At 42.6% G+C, this 19,566-nt stretch overlaps 1 protein-coding gene across 1 annotated transcript; it reads right to left on the reverse strand.

Annotated features, from left to right (window-relative positions):
* Nucleotides 1–1,110: 1,110 nt before the first annotated feature.
* UPL5 (ubiquitin protein ligase 5) lies at nt 1,111–7,060 on the reverse strand. The gene is made up of 3 exons (XM_048674736.2): nt 5,293–7,060; nt 2,479–3,062; nt 1,111–1,590 (listed from the first exon to the last, which is right to left on the reverse strand). The coding sequence occupies exons 1-3, from the start codon at nt 7,022–7,024 to the stop codon at nt 1,327–1,329; spliced, it is 2,580 nt and encodes an 859-aa protein (XP_048530693.1). The 5' UTR covers nt 7,025–7,060; the 3' UTR covers nt 1,111–1,326.
* Nucleotides 7,061–19,566: the final 12,506 nt, after the last annotated feature.

Here is a 19,566-nt window from a genome sequence, read left to right on the forward strand (position 1 = left end):
CCACTACCGCGGCCGCCTCCGTTGCCGCCGTACCACCACGGCCGTCTCCATTGCCGTTGTGCCACCGGCCGCCGCAGCAAATCTGTCCTCAAACCACGCGTGCAATGTCCTCAGGTCTTGGTCGTGGAGCAGGAGAATCACGGAGGGACAACCCTAATCGCAGTTTTTTTTTTCTCATCTCTTTGTTACCATTATCTGAGTGAGTGAACCAAACAAACCAGCGACAGTCCCATTACAGCCCCAAATGCGGGGTAACCTCATTACGTTATCATTTACGTTAACGGAGCCCCAACCAAACACCTCCAAAGACAAAGGGTTACGGGTCCTGTAAAATTTCAGTCGCTCGACTGAACTGTGCTGCATTTTGCACGGACATACTACGTATTTGTCATGCGAAACTCGAGCAAGGATAGGTCAGGGAAGCTGCAGCGGCTACACACGAACATGTGATTCTGAATCAGCCGACGACGGCCAGTACGTACGTAGTTTCTCGACCGACAAAACCAAATCTCCTGACGTCTTCCATGTTTATTCACTGCCCAAAGAATCTCTGCGACGCCATGGCCATTTCTCGGTGCTGAAAGATTCGTCCAAGCCAGCTTCAGGCGGTAATGCAAGTGTCCACAAATCTACTGCCAATGTTTCAATCCCCGAGCTGCCATGGGATTACTGGAGGCACTCCACTTGTTAACCGGCAAGTTTTGACCAGGTTCACAAAACTGGGGGCAGATCGACAAAGGCAGAAACCAACAATGTACTCCAATCCCACGCAAAAAAAAAACAAAAAAAAAACAATGTACTCCAACAACAGCTTCCAAACCGCAGATCTGCAACCGGTTGCCATAGCCTGTATGTCACACCTTCATCCATCCATCCACTGGCAGCCAGAACTAACTTGAAAGATGTTGCAGTTAGTACCATCTGCTGTTGGGATGACTGGTACTAGCTATACATACAGGGTCGCAATGTGCGCGCATTTCACTCCTTCAGGCCCTGTTTGGATTTCCAATGAACGCCAGGATCACACGAATTTTGCGCCTCGATCCAAACAGGGCCTTGGGAAGAAACAGAACATTAACAAACAGAAAAGGAATCGACGGCAAGTTAACAGGATGGGCGAAGAAAATGAACCTTGCACTCTTCTGATTCCACCTACATCAAGGTTAAACGACCGGGGACGCTAACTTTCCATACATACAAATCAAACCACGGCAGCCTAATTTTTAAGCTCTCTACTGGCAATAGATTTAAATGGGATAGATAAGGGTTGTTGCTAACTCGATATGTACAAAATGTACCACTTTGGGTTTCCCACAGCCAAGCATCCTACCACGTACCGAAGCTGCAGCTCACATGCTCCTGTGTGATCTTCTGCAGCTGGCTCTGCATCACCTTGAGGGACGGGTATGGGGGGAGGCAGAGGCGGTAGAAGCATGTGTGCGAAGACGGGAGATGGTCGGCTGACTCCGTTGTCTTGTATATGTACAGCTTTGAGCTCAGCCCACCAAAGCCTTCTGAGGGCAAATATTTCACTGACGTCCAGAAGAAGAGGAGCTGCCTCTGTTGCTCAACTGTCATGCTCTCGACGGCCTGCCGTGTGAATAAACAAGTACACACAACTGATTAGAGATGCATAAATTGATAATGGTACAAAAGAAAGATACACAAATTTCAACTGAAACTTTTCACACATACACATGAGATATAACAGTGAGCACAGATAGGGACAATGTGCTGGCTCTTTGCCATTAAATTTGCACAATTCACTATATTTAAAACAATGGTTGATATCAGCACCACACCAACTCTGCTCGAGTGTTGGGAAAAGCTGTTTGGTTGTACTCATCTCATTACACAAAGGACGAGCATGGTTTTCTTTTTAGAATGAGTACGGTAAGTGTTACATAACTCCGATAAGCTAGAAAAAATGATGCAATCATAGTTGGGATTTTAACATATGCAGGATCACATGTTAACAGTCTTGTCAGTGAACACAACATACGATTTCCCAGTTCTTTGCACCAACCAGCAAGAATACTGGCCAGGCTTTGTTTGCTTACTTGCCTCGGTCACAAACTCACACTAGAACCAAAAGAAGAACCACTATTTTTTTTCTGCAATGATAGAAGCAGTTCAATCATTTTTGTTGGGAAAATAATATACAGGATGGCACATACAAAATACTGGGTATCAAGTGAATAGATCTTAATGGATACATGGATGTCAGGATTGTGATCTAAATATCTCTTGCACATTCCACCACACGTATATACCTCACCTATTTATCTATGGTTGATATCAATATTTTCTCCTAAATCTACATGGAGTCAAAGTAAGAGATGGTATGAATCACAAAAAAAAGTGAGATGGTATGTTGACCATGAGAAATTGGGAACATGGGATGAGCAGGTGATTAAAGCATATCATGGCATGGAATAAAATAAATGAAAATCCATGGCTAAGTAATACACGGCATACCTTCCAGAACCAGTTAACATGGCGATCTTTTTCTTTGTAGCCATTATATTGAGTATGTGATCTCCAATCTTTCAGATTTATAGTATTGTTGCTTCCCCCTAACATTCGGTCAAAGTCTTCTAGATCCAAACACCCGAAAAATACCTCCCGGAGTTTCGGATTAGCTAATATGTCACCAAATCCTTTTGCAAAATTGGCCAGCTGCTCAGAAATAGAGTCGACAAAGATATTCTTAATAAGAAGATCAATGTAGTGCTCTCTGTTACTGATGTTCACAGAGATATCCTGCCCTCCTTTGCAAAGCTCAATAGTCTTTCGAGACCCTAAGGTATGAACATCTCGGGAAAATGTTAAAGTTAAATCATCAATCTCGGCAGCACCCATCTCTAGAATTCTTTTACAGCTTGCATACGTGAAAGGGTCTGCAGCAGAAATGTCTTCCAATGTAATACTTCTCCCAGCAAGATACAAAAATAAGGTGCGGTCCAAAACTATCCCTACTTGCACTTTATGCATCAATGCTAATCCAATTACTCGTCCCGAGAAAACAAAGTATTTCAGGTGCAGTGGATCAACAACAGATGCTGCAAAGCACAGAGAAGTACCAAAAGTTAGAAGATATTCAATCAGCACCGACTTGGTTTGCGGACATAACGTGTCTCATCAATATTGAATGCATAAGAACCACAATTAAGTAGAAGAAAGCCGAAAGATTGCTCATTTGCTCGAATAACTAGAATTAAGTACAGTTTGATGTGAAGTTTATTTCAGAAAGGAAAATTGCCCCAACAAGCCTGACAAAACTATTTCAGCTTGTCAATCAAGCCTCCTCCAACTTCCAATTTGTTGATTTGAGCCATGAACTATCTGGTATTTGCAATTAAGCCCGACAAAACTGGTTGGTAATTAGAGCATCCACTGTTTGTTTTTGCTCTAATTATGCCACTGTTAAAGAACATCTAGTTAGAACCTTACAACTAATATGTCTTCTATATGGGCGTTATTTGAGCAAATGAGTATTCATACTGAAATTTCAGAAGGTTTATTGGGGCTTGTGAGTGTTCTTAACTAAGTTTAAGCAATAGTTAAAAGTTTGAACAATAGTTAGCAAAAGGGTCAAGACAGCTAAAACTAAAAGCAGTAGTTGATGGGTGAAAAGAACAAAACTGCACTTAAAGGCTTGATTGCACAAAAAACTGAAGTGTTGAGGCCTGAGGGGGCTCAAATCGGCAGCATTAACTCCTTGATCACCTAGATGGAAATAGGTTGAAGGCTTACAGTCCTATTTTGCCTTTCTGAAAATATATGTGCCACTATATGTCTACAGGGTAGACAGGTTGGTTGCTATTAGGCTAACCAGATGATCATTTTATACTTCCTTGAATCCAATAAGAAATTACCCCTGTATTTAGGCAAAAGGGTAATTAACTCACTACAAACGGTTTAGCATTCCCCTATATAAGAAGTTTGCATATCTTATGCAAAAAGTAGTTTTTAGTGACTTGGGACAGATCTGTACTTATTGATATGGTTAGTGTTATTTCACACACTTTCAAATGAATATCGAGATGTATCAGAATATTCCTAACAGGACCACTGGGAGCCACTGTGCAAGGTTCAAGCTGGACAGCAGAATGGATAATCTGCCTCTTAATAGGAATTTTAACTGCAAGCTATTGATCAAAGGAAATAGGGTATGAGAAAGAAAAAGGATTATAGATTTTATCTCAAGTTTTAAACATGCGCAGATAAAAATAAGCTTTTAGACCAAGTATCTCTTCATCGCATATTAAGAAAGGCTACTTGTGAGATATGAACAAGCCATTGTTTTGTTAGCAAATAGAAACAACGAGTAGCCACAACAAATTTACAAAAAAAATTGCCTACACCCTCACCCCTGTATGGACATCCGCACACCCAACATGCGTGACAAAAAGGCGTATTTGGAGTAACTTGTACCAGCACATACATATGGTAACCAGAGTGTGTAACAGGCACAAACACGCAAAAGTTAGTGAGACATCTCCTTAGGCTTAATAAACTCACCAAGCAGACAAGTAATGGCGTCAGGTACACCTGTCACAGTTTTGACTGCCCAATAGCCAATTTGATCCCAAGGCAAAGAATAACCAGTTACACCAAATGATGCAGTCAAAACAGCCAAAAGGCAAGACTACAATGTCCCAGCTTTGGTTTTGTATGCTAGATCGGTAGCATGGTGCATGCCAACTAGTACTAGAAGTACATATTGTAACTAATAAAACAACCATCCTTTATTTGTGTGAAAATGAAAATGTAGCCCCATAAGCAGCCATATGATTTGCAGACCTTCTACAGTTAAATTCATTTCAAAATACTAAGTGGATGTTTCAACAGATTGGTCAAAAGAAACACATTTTGCAATCATTAGTTCTTTTAGATTGAGAAGAATATGTCCTTTCCAGGACATCCGACAATAGAGCAAACTACCTTTTCTCTTTCGTTAGCTTATACTACTGGGTATTGACCTACATTCATCGAAACCAGTTGCAGAGCCTGTATGTAGTGGCATTCATATGTATGAGACTTTCAAGAAAAAACATGCACTGCGCGATAGAAAATTCAGATGAACAAATCATATTCATCCCACTAAGCTAAGATGTGCAGTTATTTATTATACCACACATGTAAAAAGACCTGGGTCAACAAGCGAGCTACACTCATCAGCTTATTCAATTCAGATTTCCGAGTTGTTCAGTCAAAGTGCCGTACCAAATTACCAATAGAAGTATAGAACTGGATATAAAGTGGCAAGTTAATACCAAGAGAACTTACTTCCATTCAAGTAGAACCTCCGTTGATCATTAGGACAAGGCAAGAAGAGTACTTGCTGTGGGCTGAACAGAGCTTGAGACACCATGCAGAACCACTCCCTCAGAACACCAGGGCCAGTAGCCTCCTCATTCTTAAACTCCATAAACAGACCACTGTGAAGCTCACTGGGTTTGGCCTGTGTGATGTACTCGAAGGACTCATCCAGTAAACGTGACCGGTCGATCAACATCTCATGCAGCTCCCCATAGTCATCCTTCCCCTCAGAAAACAACATTAAGACCAAGTTCCTTCTTGCTTCGAAGCAGAGCAGATCCTTATGCTTCATGAGCCAGTGGAGATGCTCATTCCTCTTGGAACAGCGCACGAGCGCATTGAGAGGTGCTTTGTGTGCCAGCAACACGAACCGCAGGCTGTGTGCCACATCCTCGAATATCCCTGAGATGAAATCCAGTTCTGTCAATATGGCAAGGATATGTAACCGGGTGACCCAGATAGGTTGATTTTCTATGACCCCCCTAGTGTCAGATGACAGAGACGAAAGATCCATTTCCAACCTCTTGAGACACTCATCCACCCTTTTGAGCAGGTTCATCGACATTTCGTGCAACTCCCATACCCATGTGTCAGTACGCTTACACTCTCTGCTGTACATATTCTTTGGCATTGAGCCGTCAGGCATCCAAAGGAGTACCTGCTGGCGCAGGACTTTAAAGAAGTTTGAGAGCTCTTCAAGGTCTGTCCTTGGCACCAGCATGGTCTCTGATCCAAGTCCATTCAGGACCAGTTCAACAATCTCTCTGGCAAACGGGAGGACCTGCTCGATCACCTTGGTGGGCGATTTGGAGGCACCGAGCACCGAGAGCGGCAAGCAGAGCACCGATGCAAGTGTGTAGCGGCATGACTTGTAGAGAGAATCCTTATTGCCCGCGGTCAGAGCAAGCAGGCGGCAGAACTCGAGCAGCACAGGCGCCGTGACGAGCATGACATTAGGCGGCAAGGTGGCAGGGTCGGTGCTGAGGAAGCATCTGATGGCGCGCTCGGCGTAGGAGCGCGAGAAGGAGAAATCGGAGAGGTAGAGGCGAACCAGCGCGATGGCGGCGCCGGACTGGAGGAAGATGTCGAGGTAGTCCTCGGCGTGGCGGTCGGTGCTGCCGGTGTCCCCCTTGGCCCTGCGATCGTTCCGGTTGTGCTGGCTGCCCGGGTCGCAGCAGGCGATGTACTCCTTGACGAGGTCGTCGAGGGTGTGGGCGGAGTCGGTGCCGGCGTCCCCGGAGGCGGCGGTGGCGGCGATGTGCGAGGCGAGCTGCCAGGCCTTGGGGTGCGGGGTGGAGCGGAGGCGGGCGGCGAGCTGGAGGGTGGAGTCGGGTGCGAGGCCGAGCGACGCGACGGTGGCCTCCGGCTGGAGCTGGCGGCCGGCGTAGAGGAGGCGCAGGTCGCGGCCGTAGCCGCAGTCGGCGAGGTGGGCGAGCACGGCGGCGACGGTGTCGTCGGCCGCCGCGTGTATCGCGATGGTCTTGGAGTCGGTGGCGCGCACGAAGAAGTGGAGGCGGCGGGGCGGGGGCGCGTAGAAGGCGGCGGCGGCGGAGGAGGAGGCGCCCGCCGCCCCGGCGGCGGCGGCGGCGGAGGAGGAGGCGCCGCCGGAGTGGGTGGTGGTCATGACGGGCGCCTTGGAGGAGGCCGGGAGGGCATGATCGGGGGCTTCGCGGCGGCGCTTAGCGTGGCGGCGGTACATGCTTAGATCAGGACCATCGGAGGGCGGGGGGGGGGGGGGGAATCGGGGAGGGTTTTGGAGCGGAAATTGGGGGACGAGGAGGACGACGCGGAGAGGTGGGGAGGGGAGGAGGGGAATGGTGGGGGTGTGTATGTGTGTATGAGTAAACAACCCTCCTCCTCTTCTGCTCTGCTCTGCTTTGTTCGGGTCAGACCTCCTCCTCCCCCCTCTCTCTCTGACCCCGTTCTGCTTTGATGATCGCGTTCGGCGTTTTCCCTTGGCCTTTTCCTGCCCCTTTTACTCTTTCGTCCATTCATCGCAGTTTATTTAGGCTGAATTTCCCCCTCCTATTTTGTCTCTCTAATGACTTGGGTAAACCTACAACAAGCCTACCCATCATTCGCCGCTAAAATGTTACTCCCTCGGTTCACAAATATAAATATAAGATGTTCTAACTTTTAAATGAGATGTATGTAGGCATGTTTTAGTATGTTTATCCATTCGTTTTGGTCTTTTTTTTTGAACTTTTCACTCATTTCAGTCTTTATGTATTCTGTATTAAATCAATCAAATCTTACAAAAATCATAGGCCATGCATTAATTCCATTCAATCGAATCGAATCAAATCTTACTGTAACCTCAACTAAATAAAAATGTTTCTTGCTTTCCCCTACCCAAATCAAATCAAATCAAAACTTCCTTTGGCTTACCTTACTCGTACTCAAACCAAATCTTACTAAAATCTGGAATATGGTGGGCATGATGTATATGTCACACACGGCTGAGGTTAAACCACTAGAATATGTATGCCATTGTTGCAACGGGCCATTAGCTAGTATGTACTCTCTCTATTCCTTTATATAGGGTGTATTTATCTTTTCATAAAATTCCACGATGTAAGGTGCATTCTTTCTGATTCCTTGTAATTCCGCTTTTAACCCTCCATGAAAAAGAAAGTATCTCTCTCCCGGTTGTCTGTATCTCTCCTTGTAGCAAAAAAGGGAAAGTATCTCTCTTGATTGCATGTATCTCTTAGTTTCCTAGACTAACTGATTTACTTGACACAAACAAACAAATTTGCTAAGGGTAATTTCGCCCTAACATGTCTATAATTATGTGCCTTGGTCACTGTGCCGAAAATAATACACCTTCCATAAAGGAACGGCGGGCGTTCACCTCACATTTTCGTGTGTCCCTGCTACCTTGGTTTCCTACATTAACTCAATCAACTCAAATCAAATCTTATCAAAACCTCAATTAAATCAAAATGCTTCTTGTCTTCCCCTACCCGCACCCCGAATCAAATCAAATCTTACCAAAATCTTATCTAAATCAAAATATTCCTTCTCTTCCCCTACCCACAGCCGAATCAAATCAAATCTTATCAAAACCTCAGTTAAATCAAAACTTTCCTTGTCTTCCCCTACCCATATTCAAATCAAATCTTACTAACATCTAGAATTTGGTGGGTCAAAGGTAAATATCGGATATGATTGGTGTTAAACCAATAGAATATATATCCCCCTGTTGCAAAGCATGAGCAATTACCTAGTTACTCAAAAAGGAGGGGTTACAATGAGTTTGAATACAATCAGTGAGAAAGGTGGGAATATAATCTATTCAGATACATTTCCTCCAATCCTCTATGGCTTGTTTGGCGCATCGATGGGCCGCTTTATTAGCTTCCCTTCACACAAAACATAACACACAACTAATAATACCTCCCATGGCCTCTTTGATTTCGTGGTAAATGGTTGCGATAGTTGGCCTCTCTGAATCCTCGGAGTTGAAAATTGTGACCATATTTTTAGTTCCACACATATCCTTTTGTATCCCATATCTCGAGCAAGCAGGAGATCATATCTGATGACGTGTGCCTCCATAGCCTGAGCACAAGTAGTGATTCGATACTAGATAACATGCACCCTTATCAGTTTTCCTTCTAAATCTTTGATCATCGGGCCAAGGACTTCTTATTCCTTTCATTAATCCATAGCCCGTCTGTTCTTTACACGACAAGTCACACAAATTTTCCCCTGGATCCATTCTTACTTCTGTTTGTGAGATTTTAACACGATATGATCAATACCATTCGTAGGTTGGTTACTTTCCCTTTTAGAAACATCAAACATGTAAATAAGTGTTGGTGTTTGATAAGGTTGGTTGAGGGAGCAAAACACAAAATGTGGATTTCTAAGGAGGAAAAAATACTCTTATTTCTCTGATCTAATCACCCCTAAAAAGTCTTCACAATTGTGTCCAAACTTTGTTGTGGCCGGGGGAGGGGCGGTGGCCCTTGTCGACATGTGAGTAGGTACGCATGTGTATACTTTTGTAGCTTTCGAGTGGGTTCACGTAAGCTCACTGAGAATCAAAGTTGCTACGTAAGCTGATAAACAACCGCTAAAGTACAAAAATGATCCAGTTATTACAAACTTGTTTGATATGAGTGTCCTTACTGGAAGTATTTTATCTATCACCATGCAAAAGAAACATGAATACTATGAAAAATACTACAACCACCATCTCCAAATGCCCTGCATTTTCATTAAAATTGTTACTGTAGTGTTTAAAGATGGTGGTATTTAATGCCAATTGCCAACTACTTAAAATGCTAAAGTTTTGTGACATTCTGGTTTTTACAATACTTTGCATTGAAAAGAAGCCCGAGTTTGGTCTTTATCGCATGGTCCTCGTTCACAACACCAAAATTATGATAGACATAGAGGCCAACTAGTTTGATACAAGTTTGGCATTGCCAATATTTGACAAAACCAAATGTTGACAATAAATGGTAATATTTTTTATCGATTCACAAGAATCAATTGGTAGCCAACCAATTGCTAGCCCATTTCTTGTACTTATCAAAAGTTGGAATGCCAGATATTGGCATCAAACCAATTAGGCCCATATATAGATCCAAAATTCTCAATAGCAAAAAACTGTGGGCTTCGATGGTCTTGGGTTATATAAAGATACACATAATGCCTACTCATCTTCTATTTATTAAAAAAAACCTTTTCATTAATTGTCGCTCAAATTGGCGTTTCATATGTGTATGTTTGGACTTTGTGCCAGATACAAATAAAAAGTTTCTAGCCGCAAAAAGTGCCCATTTTATGTTACTCTATTTAGTAGGACCAACTTCTCTCAGTTTTTGGGTGTTTTCATCATCATTTGCACTTGAGCATTAAAGCATTGAGTTGTACAAATATTTAAAATCAAGCAATCATCTTTGGCCAAATTGTTTTCTTGTTAATTTGTTCCCACTTAAATTAGCATTACTGATGTAAGAGAAAAAAGTATGATTATCAGTCCAGGGCTTTCAATCATCCATGGGATACATTCTAGAGGGTGTCTCGATGCAAAAGAAATACAAGCATAAAATAGGAAGTGAAGGCATGAGGTCAAAATGTAACACTAGAGGAGATGGCATGCTCCACGTGCACCCATCTATCATGCTAGTGATAATCGTTTATCACAGTGGTTGATTAAACTTCAATCACCTGACACTCATGGTTCATCATAAATTTAAAATATGTAATTATATTATGTTAGCATATATGGCTGCAACAAAAAACTGAGACGTGGTGAGCGGAATTTATTTGAGTTCTTTTATCCATTTGTAATCCTTATAGAATAATTACCCCCATGTTGACAACATTACTTAAATAATCCTAGTTCATCCAAGGAATTTAGTACATTCCCAAGAATACTGAGAGGAAACAATAATAGATTTTCAAGCTTTTTATACATAACTTTACTATCATATTTATAGCTAAAAATGTGAGCATGTACTATACATAGGGCCTGTTCTCAAGTCATCCAGCTCCAGGCTTCACAAACTTCACAAATGAAATTGTGTCGAACGTATGGGCTCCGAAGAGCTGACTTCTCGAAGCTAGGCCCGATGGTAGTGCAAAAACGTGGAGCAGCTTTGGCCCAGCTCCACTGAAACTGAAAGCCGGAGTTTGCCCAAATTACGCTGGTATGCCACCGCCAAACTTACGGATTCATTCCCCTCCCCAGAAAAGCTATCGAGCGACATCTCCTCTGGTCGTTTCGCTAGAGCCGCTAACCCTACCACTGCTGTGCGCTGTCGCTTAGTCCCCGGACGCCGCTCCTTCCCAGCGATAAATCGAGCCATTTGAGGCAAATCCCGGCTAGTTCCCGTCGACATAGCCCGAAGGGAGCAACCCCGAGACCATAACCTAAGCACATCGTGCTCAACTCCCAGGAGTCTGCCTCACCTCTGGCCTCTACATGGGCTGCCTCCAGCCGACCCAACATGCCCGAGCAGGTCACAGCCTGCCCAGGTGAGCTACAACACTAAGATAAATTGGAGTCGGAGCCGAACAGGATTGGAATCACTGGCTGGAGCTTTGAACAGCTGGAGAACCTCCGGACACGCCCATAGAACATGTAAATCTATGATGAGAAGCTGGTTTTCTAGAGTTCTGAGAAGCTAGAGAAGCCACGATGAGAAGCTGGTTTTCTGGAGTTTTGAGAAGCTGGAGAACCTCCGAACACGCCCATAGAACATGTAAATCCATGATAACAACAAGTACAACTAACACATGAACCAGTAAATAAGGGATGAAAAGATCAACCCTCCAGCCAGAAAGGTCAAAGTCACAACGACGACTCCAGCGTGGCGTCAGTCACTGATGACAAACAAGTATAGGGGATCAATCGTATCCTTTTCTATAAGTAAGAGTGTCGAACCCAACCAGGAGCAGAAGAAATTGATATACAGTTTTTAGCAAGGATTTTGCTGCAAGTGATGTAAGATAGTTTTGATGGATAGTTTGATAGTAAGACAATTGGTAACAAGTAACAAGTAACTAAAGTAGCAAGGTGCAACAAGTGGCTCAATCCTTAATTGTGATAAGGACAAGCTGATAATACTTTTTATAGTGATTAAAACGCTCTTGAGAACACACAGAAATATTGCCAAGTTACTTTCACCATGATTCATTGACTTAACATTCATCACCTTGATAAGTGTTATGTGGGTGGACCATAGCTAATTATTGTTCTTACTTGAACAGATACCAACTTGTGATTATACCCTCCATGCAAGCATCCACAAATACAGGAGAAGTAATTAAGATAAATCTAACTGGCTCATTAAACATGTGAATCCAAAACAGCCTCTCATAGAACAATTTATAAATTGGGGTTTAGGTTTCTGTCAACCCATCATCTACAAAACTTATTTCACGATCCGTTCCCCTAGGCCCAAAGATGGTAAAGTGTCATGTAGTCGACTTTCACATAACACCACTAGAGGAAGAACAACACATCATAATATCAAAACGTTGAACTGTAATTAACTTCACATGATTAGTAATAACAAGACTTCTCCCATGTCCTCACTAACAAATAGAACTACTCGCAACTCATTGTTGGGGAACGTAGCATGCAATTTCAAAAAAAATCCTACGATCACGCAAGATCTATCTAGGAGATGCATAGCAACGAGAGGGGAGAGTGTGTCCACGCACCCTCGTAGACCGAAAGCGGAAGCGTTATGTTAACGCGATTGATGTAGTCGAACGTCTTCACGATCCAACCCATCCATGTACCGAACGTATGGCACCTCCATGTTCAGCACACGTTCAGCTCGATAACGTCCCTCGAACTCCTGATCCAGTAGAGGGTCGAGGGAGAGTTCCGTCAGCACGACGGTGTGGTGACGGTGATGATGATGTCATCCGCGAAGGGTTCCGCCTAAGCACTACGACGCTATGACCGGAGGAGTAAACTGTGGAGGAGGGCACCGCACACGGCTAAGAGATTTCTTGGTGTGTCTTTGGGGTGCCCCCTGATAACCCACAAGTATAGGGGATCGCAACAGTTTTCGAGGGTAGAGTATTCAACCCAAATTTATTGATTCGACACAAGGGGAGCCAAAGAATATTCTCAAGTATTAGCAGTTGAGTTGTCAATTCAACCACACCTGAAAGACTTAATATGTACAACAAAGTATTTAGTAGCAAAGTACTATGGAAGTAACGGTAACTGTGGCAAAAGTAACCGTAGCAGTTTTTGTAGCAATCGTAACAGTGGCAACGGAAAAGTAACTAAGAAAATATCACTATGTGAAAAGCTCGTAGGCAATGGATCAATGATGGATAATTATGTCGGATGTGATTCCTTATGCAACAGTTACAACATAGGGTGACACAGAAGTAGCTCCAGTTCATCAATGTAATGTAGGCATGTATTCCGAATATAGTCATACGTGCTTATGGAAAAGACTTGCATGACATCTTTTGTCCTACCCCCCCCGTGGCAGCGGGGTCCTATTGGAAACTAAGGGATATTAAGGCCTCCTTTTAATAGAGTACCGGACCAAAGCATTAACACTTAGTGAATACATGAACTCCTCAAACTACGGTCATCACTGGGAGTGGTCCCGATTATTGTCACTTCGGGGTTGCCAGATCATAACACATAGTAGGTGACTATTGACTTGCAAGATAGGATCAAGAACTCACATATATTCATGAAAATATAATAGGTTCAGATCTGAAATCATGGCACTCAGGCCCTAGTGACAAGCATTAACCATAGCAAAGTCATAGCAACATCAATCTTAGAACATAATGGATACTAGGGATCAAACCCTAACAAAACAAACTCGATTACATGGTAAATCTCATCCAACCCATCACCGTCCAGCAAGCCTACGATGGGATTACTCACACACGGTGGAGAGCATCATGAAATTGGTGATGGAGGATGGTTGATGATGACGATGGCGACGGATTCCCCTCTCTGGAGCCCCGAACGGACTCTAGATCAGCCCTCACGAGGAAGATTAGGGTTTGGCGGCGGCTCCATATCGTAAAACGCGATGAAACCTTCTCTCTGATTTTCCTCCGCGAAAGTGAATATATGGAGTTGGGGTTGAGGTCGGTGGAGTCCCAGGGGGCCCATGAGGCAGGGGGCGCGCCCCAGGGGGCGCCCTGCACCCTCGTGGACAGGGTGTGGGCCCCCTGATGCTGATTCTTTCGCCAATATTTTTCATTAATTCCAAAACGTTTCTCCGTGGATTTTCAGGTCATTCCGAGAACTTTTATTTCTGCATAAAATAACACCATGGCAATTCTGCTAAAAACAGCATCAGTCCAGGTTAATTCCATTCAAATCATGCAAGTTAGAGTCCAAACAAGAACCAAAAGTGTTTGGAAAAGTAGATACGTTGGAGACGTATCAACTCCCCCAAGCTTAAACCTTTGCTTGTCCTCAAGCAATTCAGTTGACAAACTGAAAGTGATAAATAAAAACTTTTACAAACTCTGTTTGATCTTGTTGTTGCAAATATGTAAAGCCAACATTCAAGTTTTCAGCAAAGATTATGAAGTAACCATATTCACAATAACATTTAGGTCTCATGTTTACTTATATCAATGGCATAATCAACTAGCGAGCAATAATAATAAATCTCGGATGACAACACTTTCTCAAAACAACCATAACATGATATAACAAGATGGTATCTCGCTAGCCCTTTCTGAGACCGCAAAACATAAATGCAGAGCACCCCTGAAGATCAAGGACTGACTAGACATTGTAATTCATGGTAAAAGAGATCCAGTCACAGTCATACTCAATTTAAATTAATAGCAATGCATGCGAAATGACAGCGGTGCTCTCCAACTGGTGCTTTTTAATAAGAGGATGATGACTCAACATAAAAGTAAATAGATAGGCCCTTTGTAGAGGGAAGCAGGGATTTGCAGAGGTGCCAGAGCTCGAGTTTTGAAACAGAGATAAATAATATTTTGAGTGGCATACTTTCATTGTCAACATAACAACCAAGAGATCTCAATATCTTCCATGCTACACACATTATAGGCGGTTCCCAAACAGAATGGTAAAGTTTATACTCCCCCACCACCAACAAACATCAATCTATTGCTTGTCTGAAACAACGGTGCCCCCAACTAACAACAATCCCAGGGGAGTTTTGTTTGCAATTATTTTGATTTGAGCATGGGACTGGGCATCCCAGTTACCGGCCATTTTCTCGTGAGTGATGAGCGGAGTCCAGTCATCGTGAGAATAACCCACCTAGCATGGAATATATAGACAACCCTAGTTGGTACATGAGCTATTCGAGCATACAAAACAGAATTTCGTTTGAAGGTTTAGAGTTTGGCACATGCAAATTTACTTGGAACGGTAGGTAAATACCGCATATAGGAAGGTATGGTGAACTCATATGGAATAACTTTGGGGTTTATGGAAATGGATGCACAAGCAGTATTCCCGCTTAGTACAAGTGAAGGCTAGAAAGAGACTAGGAAGCGACCAACTAGAGAGCACGTTGGCACACAAGGTAAACTATTATAAACTCCTAGCAAATTAAGCATGGAATGAGCAACTATAATCTCTAATTGTCATTGCAAACATGTTTCATTCATAATAGGCTGAATCAGGAACAATGAACTAACCATATTTACAAAAACAAGATAGGTCGAGTTCATGCCAGCTTCTCTCATCTCAATCAATCCATCATATATCGTCATTATTGCCTTTCACTCGCACGACCGAACGGTGTGGATAATAATAATAGTGCACGTGCATTGGACTAAGCTGGAATCTGCAAGCATTTAATACAAGGGAGAAGACAAGGTAATATGGGCTCTTGGTTAAATCAACAATAATGCATATGAGAGCCACTCAACATTTTCATCATGGTCTTCTCCTCTCGACCCCCAAAGAATAAGAAAAGAAATAAAACTATTTACACGGGAAAGCTCCCAACAATGAAAAGAAGAACGAGAAATCTTTTTGGTTTTTTTAATTACCACTACTACAGGCACGGAAAGTAAACTAGCTAAAAGCTATAACTATTTTTTTTGTTTTTCTTACGGTTTTTTCAAACACACAAGAAGAAGGCTTAGAAAAGAAAATAAACTAGCATGGATATTACAATGAAAAAGTATGAGCACCGACAACTGGCATGAGTGTGTGAACATGAATATAATGTCGGTGAGAAATACGTACTCCCCAAGCTTAGACTTTTGGCCTAAGTTGGTCTATGGCCACTGCTGGCCTAGCGGATATCCAAAGTCGTAGCCGGGGTTGTACTGAGATGCAGCAGCTACTGCCTGAAGAGTTGTAGTTTGGAGGCGAGTTGCCTCCGTCCCCCTCTCGTACTTGTTCACCTCCTCCTGGTTATAACATATCTCCGTTTTGCCTGAAAGTTAAAGAAAGTAGGAGCGGGGAGGGCAACATGGACAGTGCGTTGTCTGTCAAAGATTAGTCGGTACTGAAGGAACTGTTAATTCCTCTTAGGAAACTGATGGCGAACCATAGCACTATAATCTAGATAAGCAGGAGGTAATTCCATATGATTTCCATGTATGGGTACACCAAGATAATTAGCTACACGAGTTGCATAAATTCCACCAAACAAATCTCCACTGTTAAGATGCAACCTTCGTGACACAATGGCCCCCAAGTTATATTGTTTATCGCCTAATACCGCACTCTTGAGGACACAAAGATCTGGAACGCACATGTGACAAGCCTCATTTTTACCGTTAATGCATCTACCTATAAAGAGAGCAAAATAATGTATGGAAGGGAAATGAATGCTCCCTATGGTAGCATGTGTGATTTCTCTAGATTCCCCACAATGATAATAGCAACAAAGTCTTTATATTCATATTTGCGAGGTTCACTAACATTGCCCCACTGCGGGAGTTTACAAGCAGTATTAAAATCTTCTAAGTCCATGGTATATGATTTATCATAAAGATCAAATAAAACAGTGTGAGAATTGCGCAAGGATGTAAATTTAAACCTACTCACAAAGGAATCAGTTAGGTACTGGTACTATAGGAACTTATCTGACACGAAGTCCTCAAGATCAGCATTACGCACATACGCGTCAAATTCATCCTTGATGCCTGCTTGGACCATAAACTCCTCTGACGGCCATTCACAAGGCCGCACTTGAGCTTCCCTCGGTGGTCCATCGTCTGGCTCATGTATCGCGAGCCTTGGTCCTTGCTTCCTTGAGGAACCACCTTGATACATTTTCCTATGCATTTTTCTTTCTCTGATTTTTTTTAAAATTTTAGTGACTCAAAATAAAAATGAACCAAACTCAACAAGATTGATAGCAACTACTTCCACAAGTGCCTAGAGGCTATATCATGCATTGGAACTACATTGGGCCATATAAATTTGACATGCAAGCTCAAGAACAGGGTCACCTTAGCAGCAAAATTTGCAATAAATAAAGCACTAGAACAAAAACTAATTGGACCATTGGAGGAGTCACATACTGAAGAACAATCTCCGAAAACATTTTTGTGAATGGAGCTTTGAGAAAAGAGATCGAAAATGGCAGCAGGATGAGATAGAACACGGGTTTGAGCTATGGGAGGATTTTTTCTGGAGGAAGACGAAGTGAGTGGGTGCTGGAATAAGTGGAGGGGGTCCATGTGGGGCCCACGAGGCAGGTGGGCATGCCCTATGCCCTCGTGGCCAAATGGTGGGCCTCCCGGTGTGTTCTTAGTGCCAAATTTTTTTAAATATTCTACAAAAAATCATATTTCATTTTTAGGACGTTTGGAGAACTTTTATTTTCGGGGTATTTTTATTGCAAGGATAATTTAGAAAACAGATAGAAAATACTATTTTTGCTTTATTTAATCTAAATAACAGAAAGTAAATGGAGGGTACAAAGAGTTGTGCTTTCTAATTTCATCCATCTCGTGCTCATCAAAAGGAATCCACTAACAAGGTTGATCAAGTCTTGTTAACAAACTCTTTCCGAATCGCATGAAACCGGAGAATTTTCGAATAACACTAGGTTACCTCAACGGGGATATGCATGTCCCCAATAATAAGAATATCATATTTCTTCTTGACACTAGGAAGAGGGAATTCAAAACCTCCAATAGTAATCGTTGAAATTTTTCCAATAGAATTGATACTGTGGACTTGAGGTTGTTTCCTCGGAAAGTGTACTGTATGCTCATTACCATTAACATGAAAAGTGAAATTGCCTTTGTTGCAATCAATAACATCCCCTACAGTATTCAAAAAGGGTCTACCAAGGATAATGGACATACTATCGTCCTCAGGAATATCAAGAATAACAAAGTCCATTAAAATAGTAACGTTTGCAACCACAACAGGCACATCCTCACAAATACCGACAGGTATATTAGTTGATTTATCGACCATTTGCAAAGATATTTTAGTAGGCGTCAACTTATTCAAATCAAGTCTATGATATAAAGAGAGAGGCATAACACTAACACCGGCTCCAAGATCACATAAAGCAGTTTTCACATAGTTTCTTTTAATGGAGCATGGTATAGTTGGTACTCCTGGATCTCCTAGTTTCTTAGGTATTCCACCTTTAAAAGTATAATTGGTAAGCATGGTGGAAATTTCAGCTTCTGGTATATTTCTTTTATTTGTAACAATAGCTTTCATATACTTAGCATAAGGATTCATTTTAAGCATATCGGTCAAACGCATACGCAAAAAGATAGGTCTAATCATTTCAGCAAAGCGCTCAAAATCCTCATCATCCTTTTTCTTGGATGGTCTAGGAGGAAAAGGCATGGGTTTCTTAACCCATGGTTCCCTTTCTTTACCGTGCTTTCTAGCAACGAAGTCTCTCTTATCATAACGTTGATTCTTTGATTGTGGGTTATCAAGATTAACGGTAGGTTCAATCTCTACATCATTGTTATTGCTAGGTTGAGCATCAATATGAACATAATCATTAACATTATCACTAGGTTTATGTTCATTACCAGATTTTGTTTTAGCATCAGAAATAGAAATATCATTGGGATTCTCATGTGTGTCAACAACAGGTTCACTAGAAGCATGCAAAGTCCTATCATTTTTCTTTTTCTTATTCTTAGAAGGACTAGGTGTATCAACATTAGTTATCTGAGAATCTTGCTCAACTCTCTTAGGGTGGCCCTTGATACGTCCATTTTGCATCATGCTTTTATATCGATATTTATCGCATTATGGACTGTTATTTCACTTTATATCACAATACTTATGGCTATTCTCTCTTATTTTACAAGGTTTACATAAGGAGGGAGAATGCCGACAACTGGAATTCTGGGCTGGAAAAGGAGCAAATATTAGAGACCTATTCTGCGCAACTCCAAAAGTCCTGAAACTCCACGGAACGTCTTAAAAGAAATAAAGAAAAATCCACGCCAAAGATGAAGGCCAGGGGGGCCACACCCTGCTCACGAGGGTGGGGGGCGCCCCCCCTAGGGCGCGCCCCCTATCTCGTGGGCCCCCTGGCGGCTCTCCGATGCCCATCTTCTCCTATATGAGGTCTTTTGATGAGAAACAAATAAGGAGGAACTTTTTGGGACGAGACTCCGCCGCCACGAGGCGAAACCTTGGCGGATCCAATCTAGAGCTCCGGCATAGCTGTTCTGCCGGGGATACTTCCCTCCCGGAGGGGGAAATCATCACCATCGTCATCACCAACGCTCCTCTCATCGGGAGAGGGCAATCTCCATCAACATCTTCACCAACACCATCTCATC

This window comes from Triticum urartu, chromosome 5A (assembly GCF_056163025.1).
Source record: "Triticum urartu cultivar PI428250 chromosome 5A, HENAU_Tu73, whole genome shotgun sequence".
In the NCBI taxonomy this organism is placed as follows: Eukaryota; Viridiplantae; Streptophyta; class Magnoliopsida; order Poales; family Poaceae; genus Triticum; species Triticum urartu.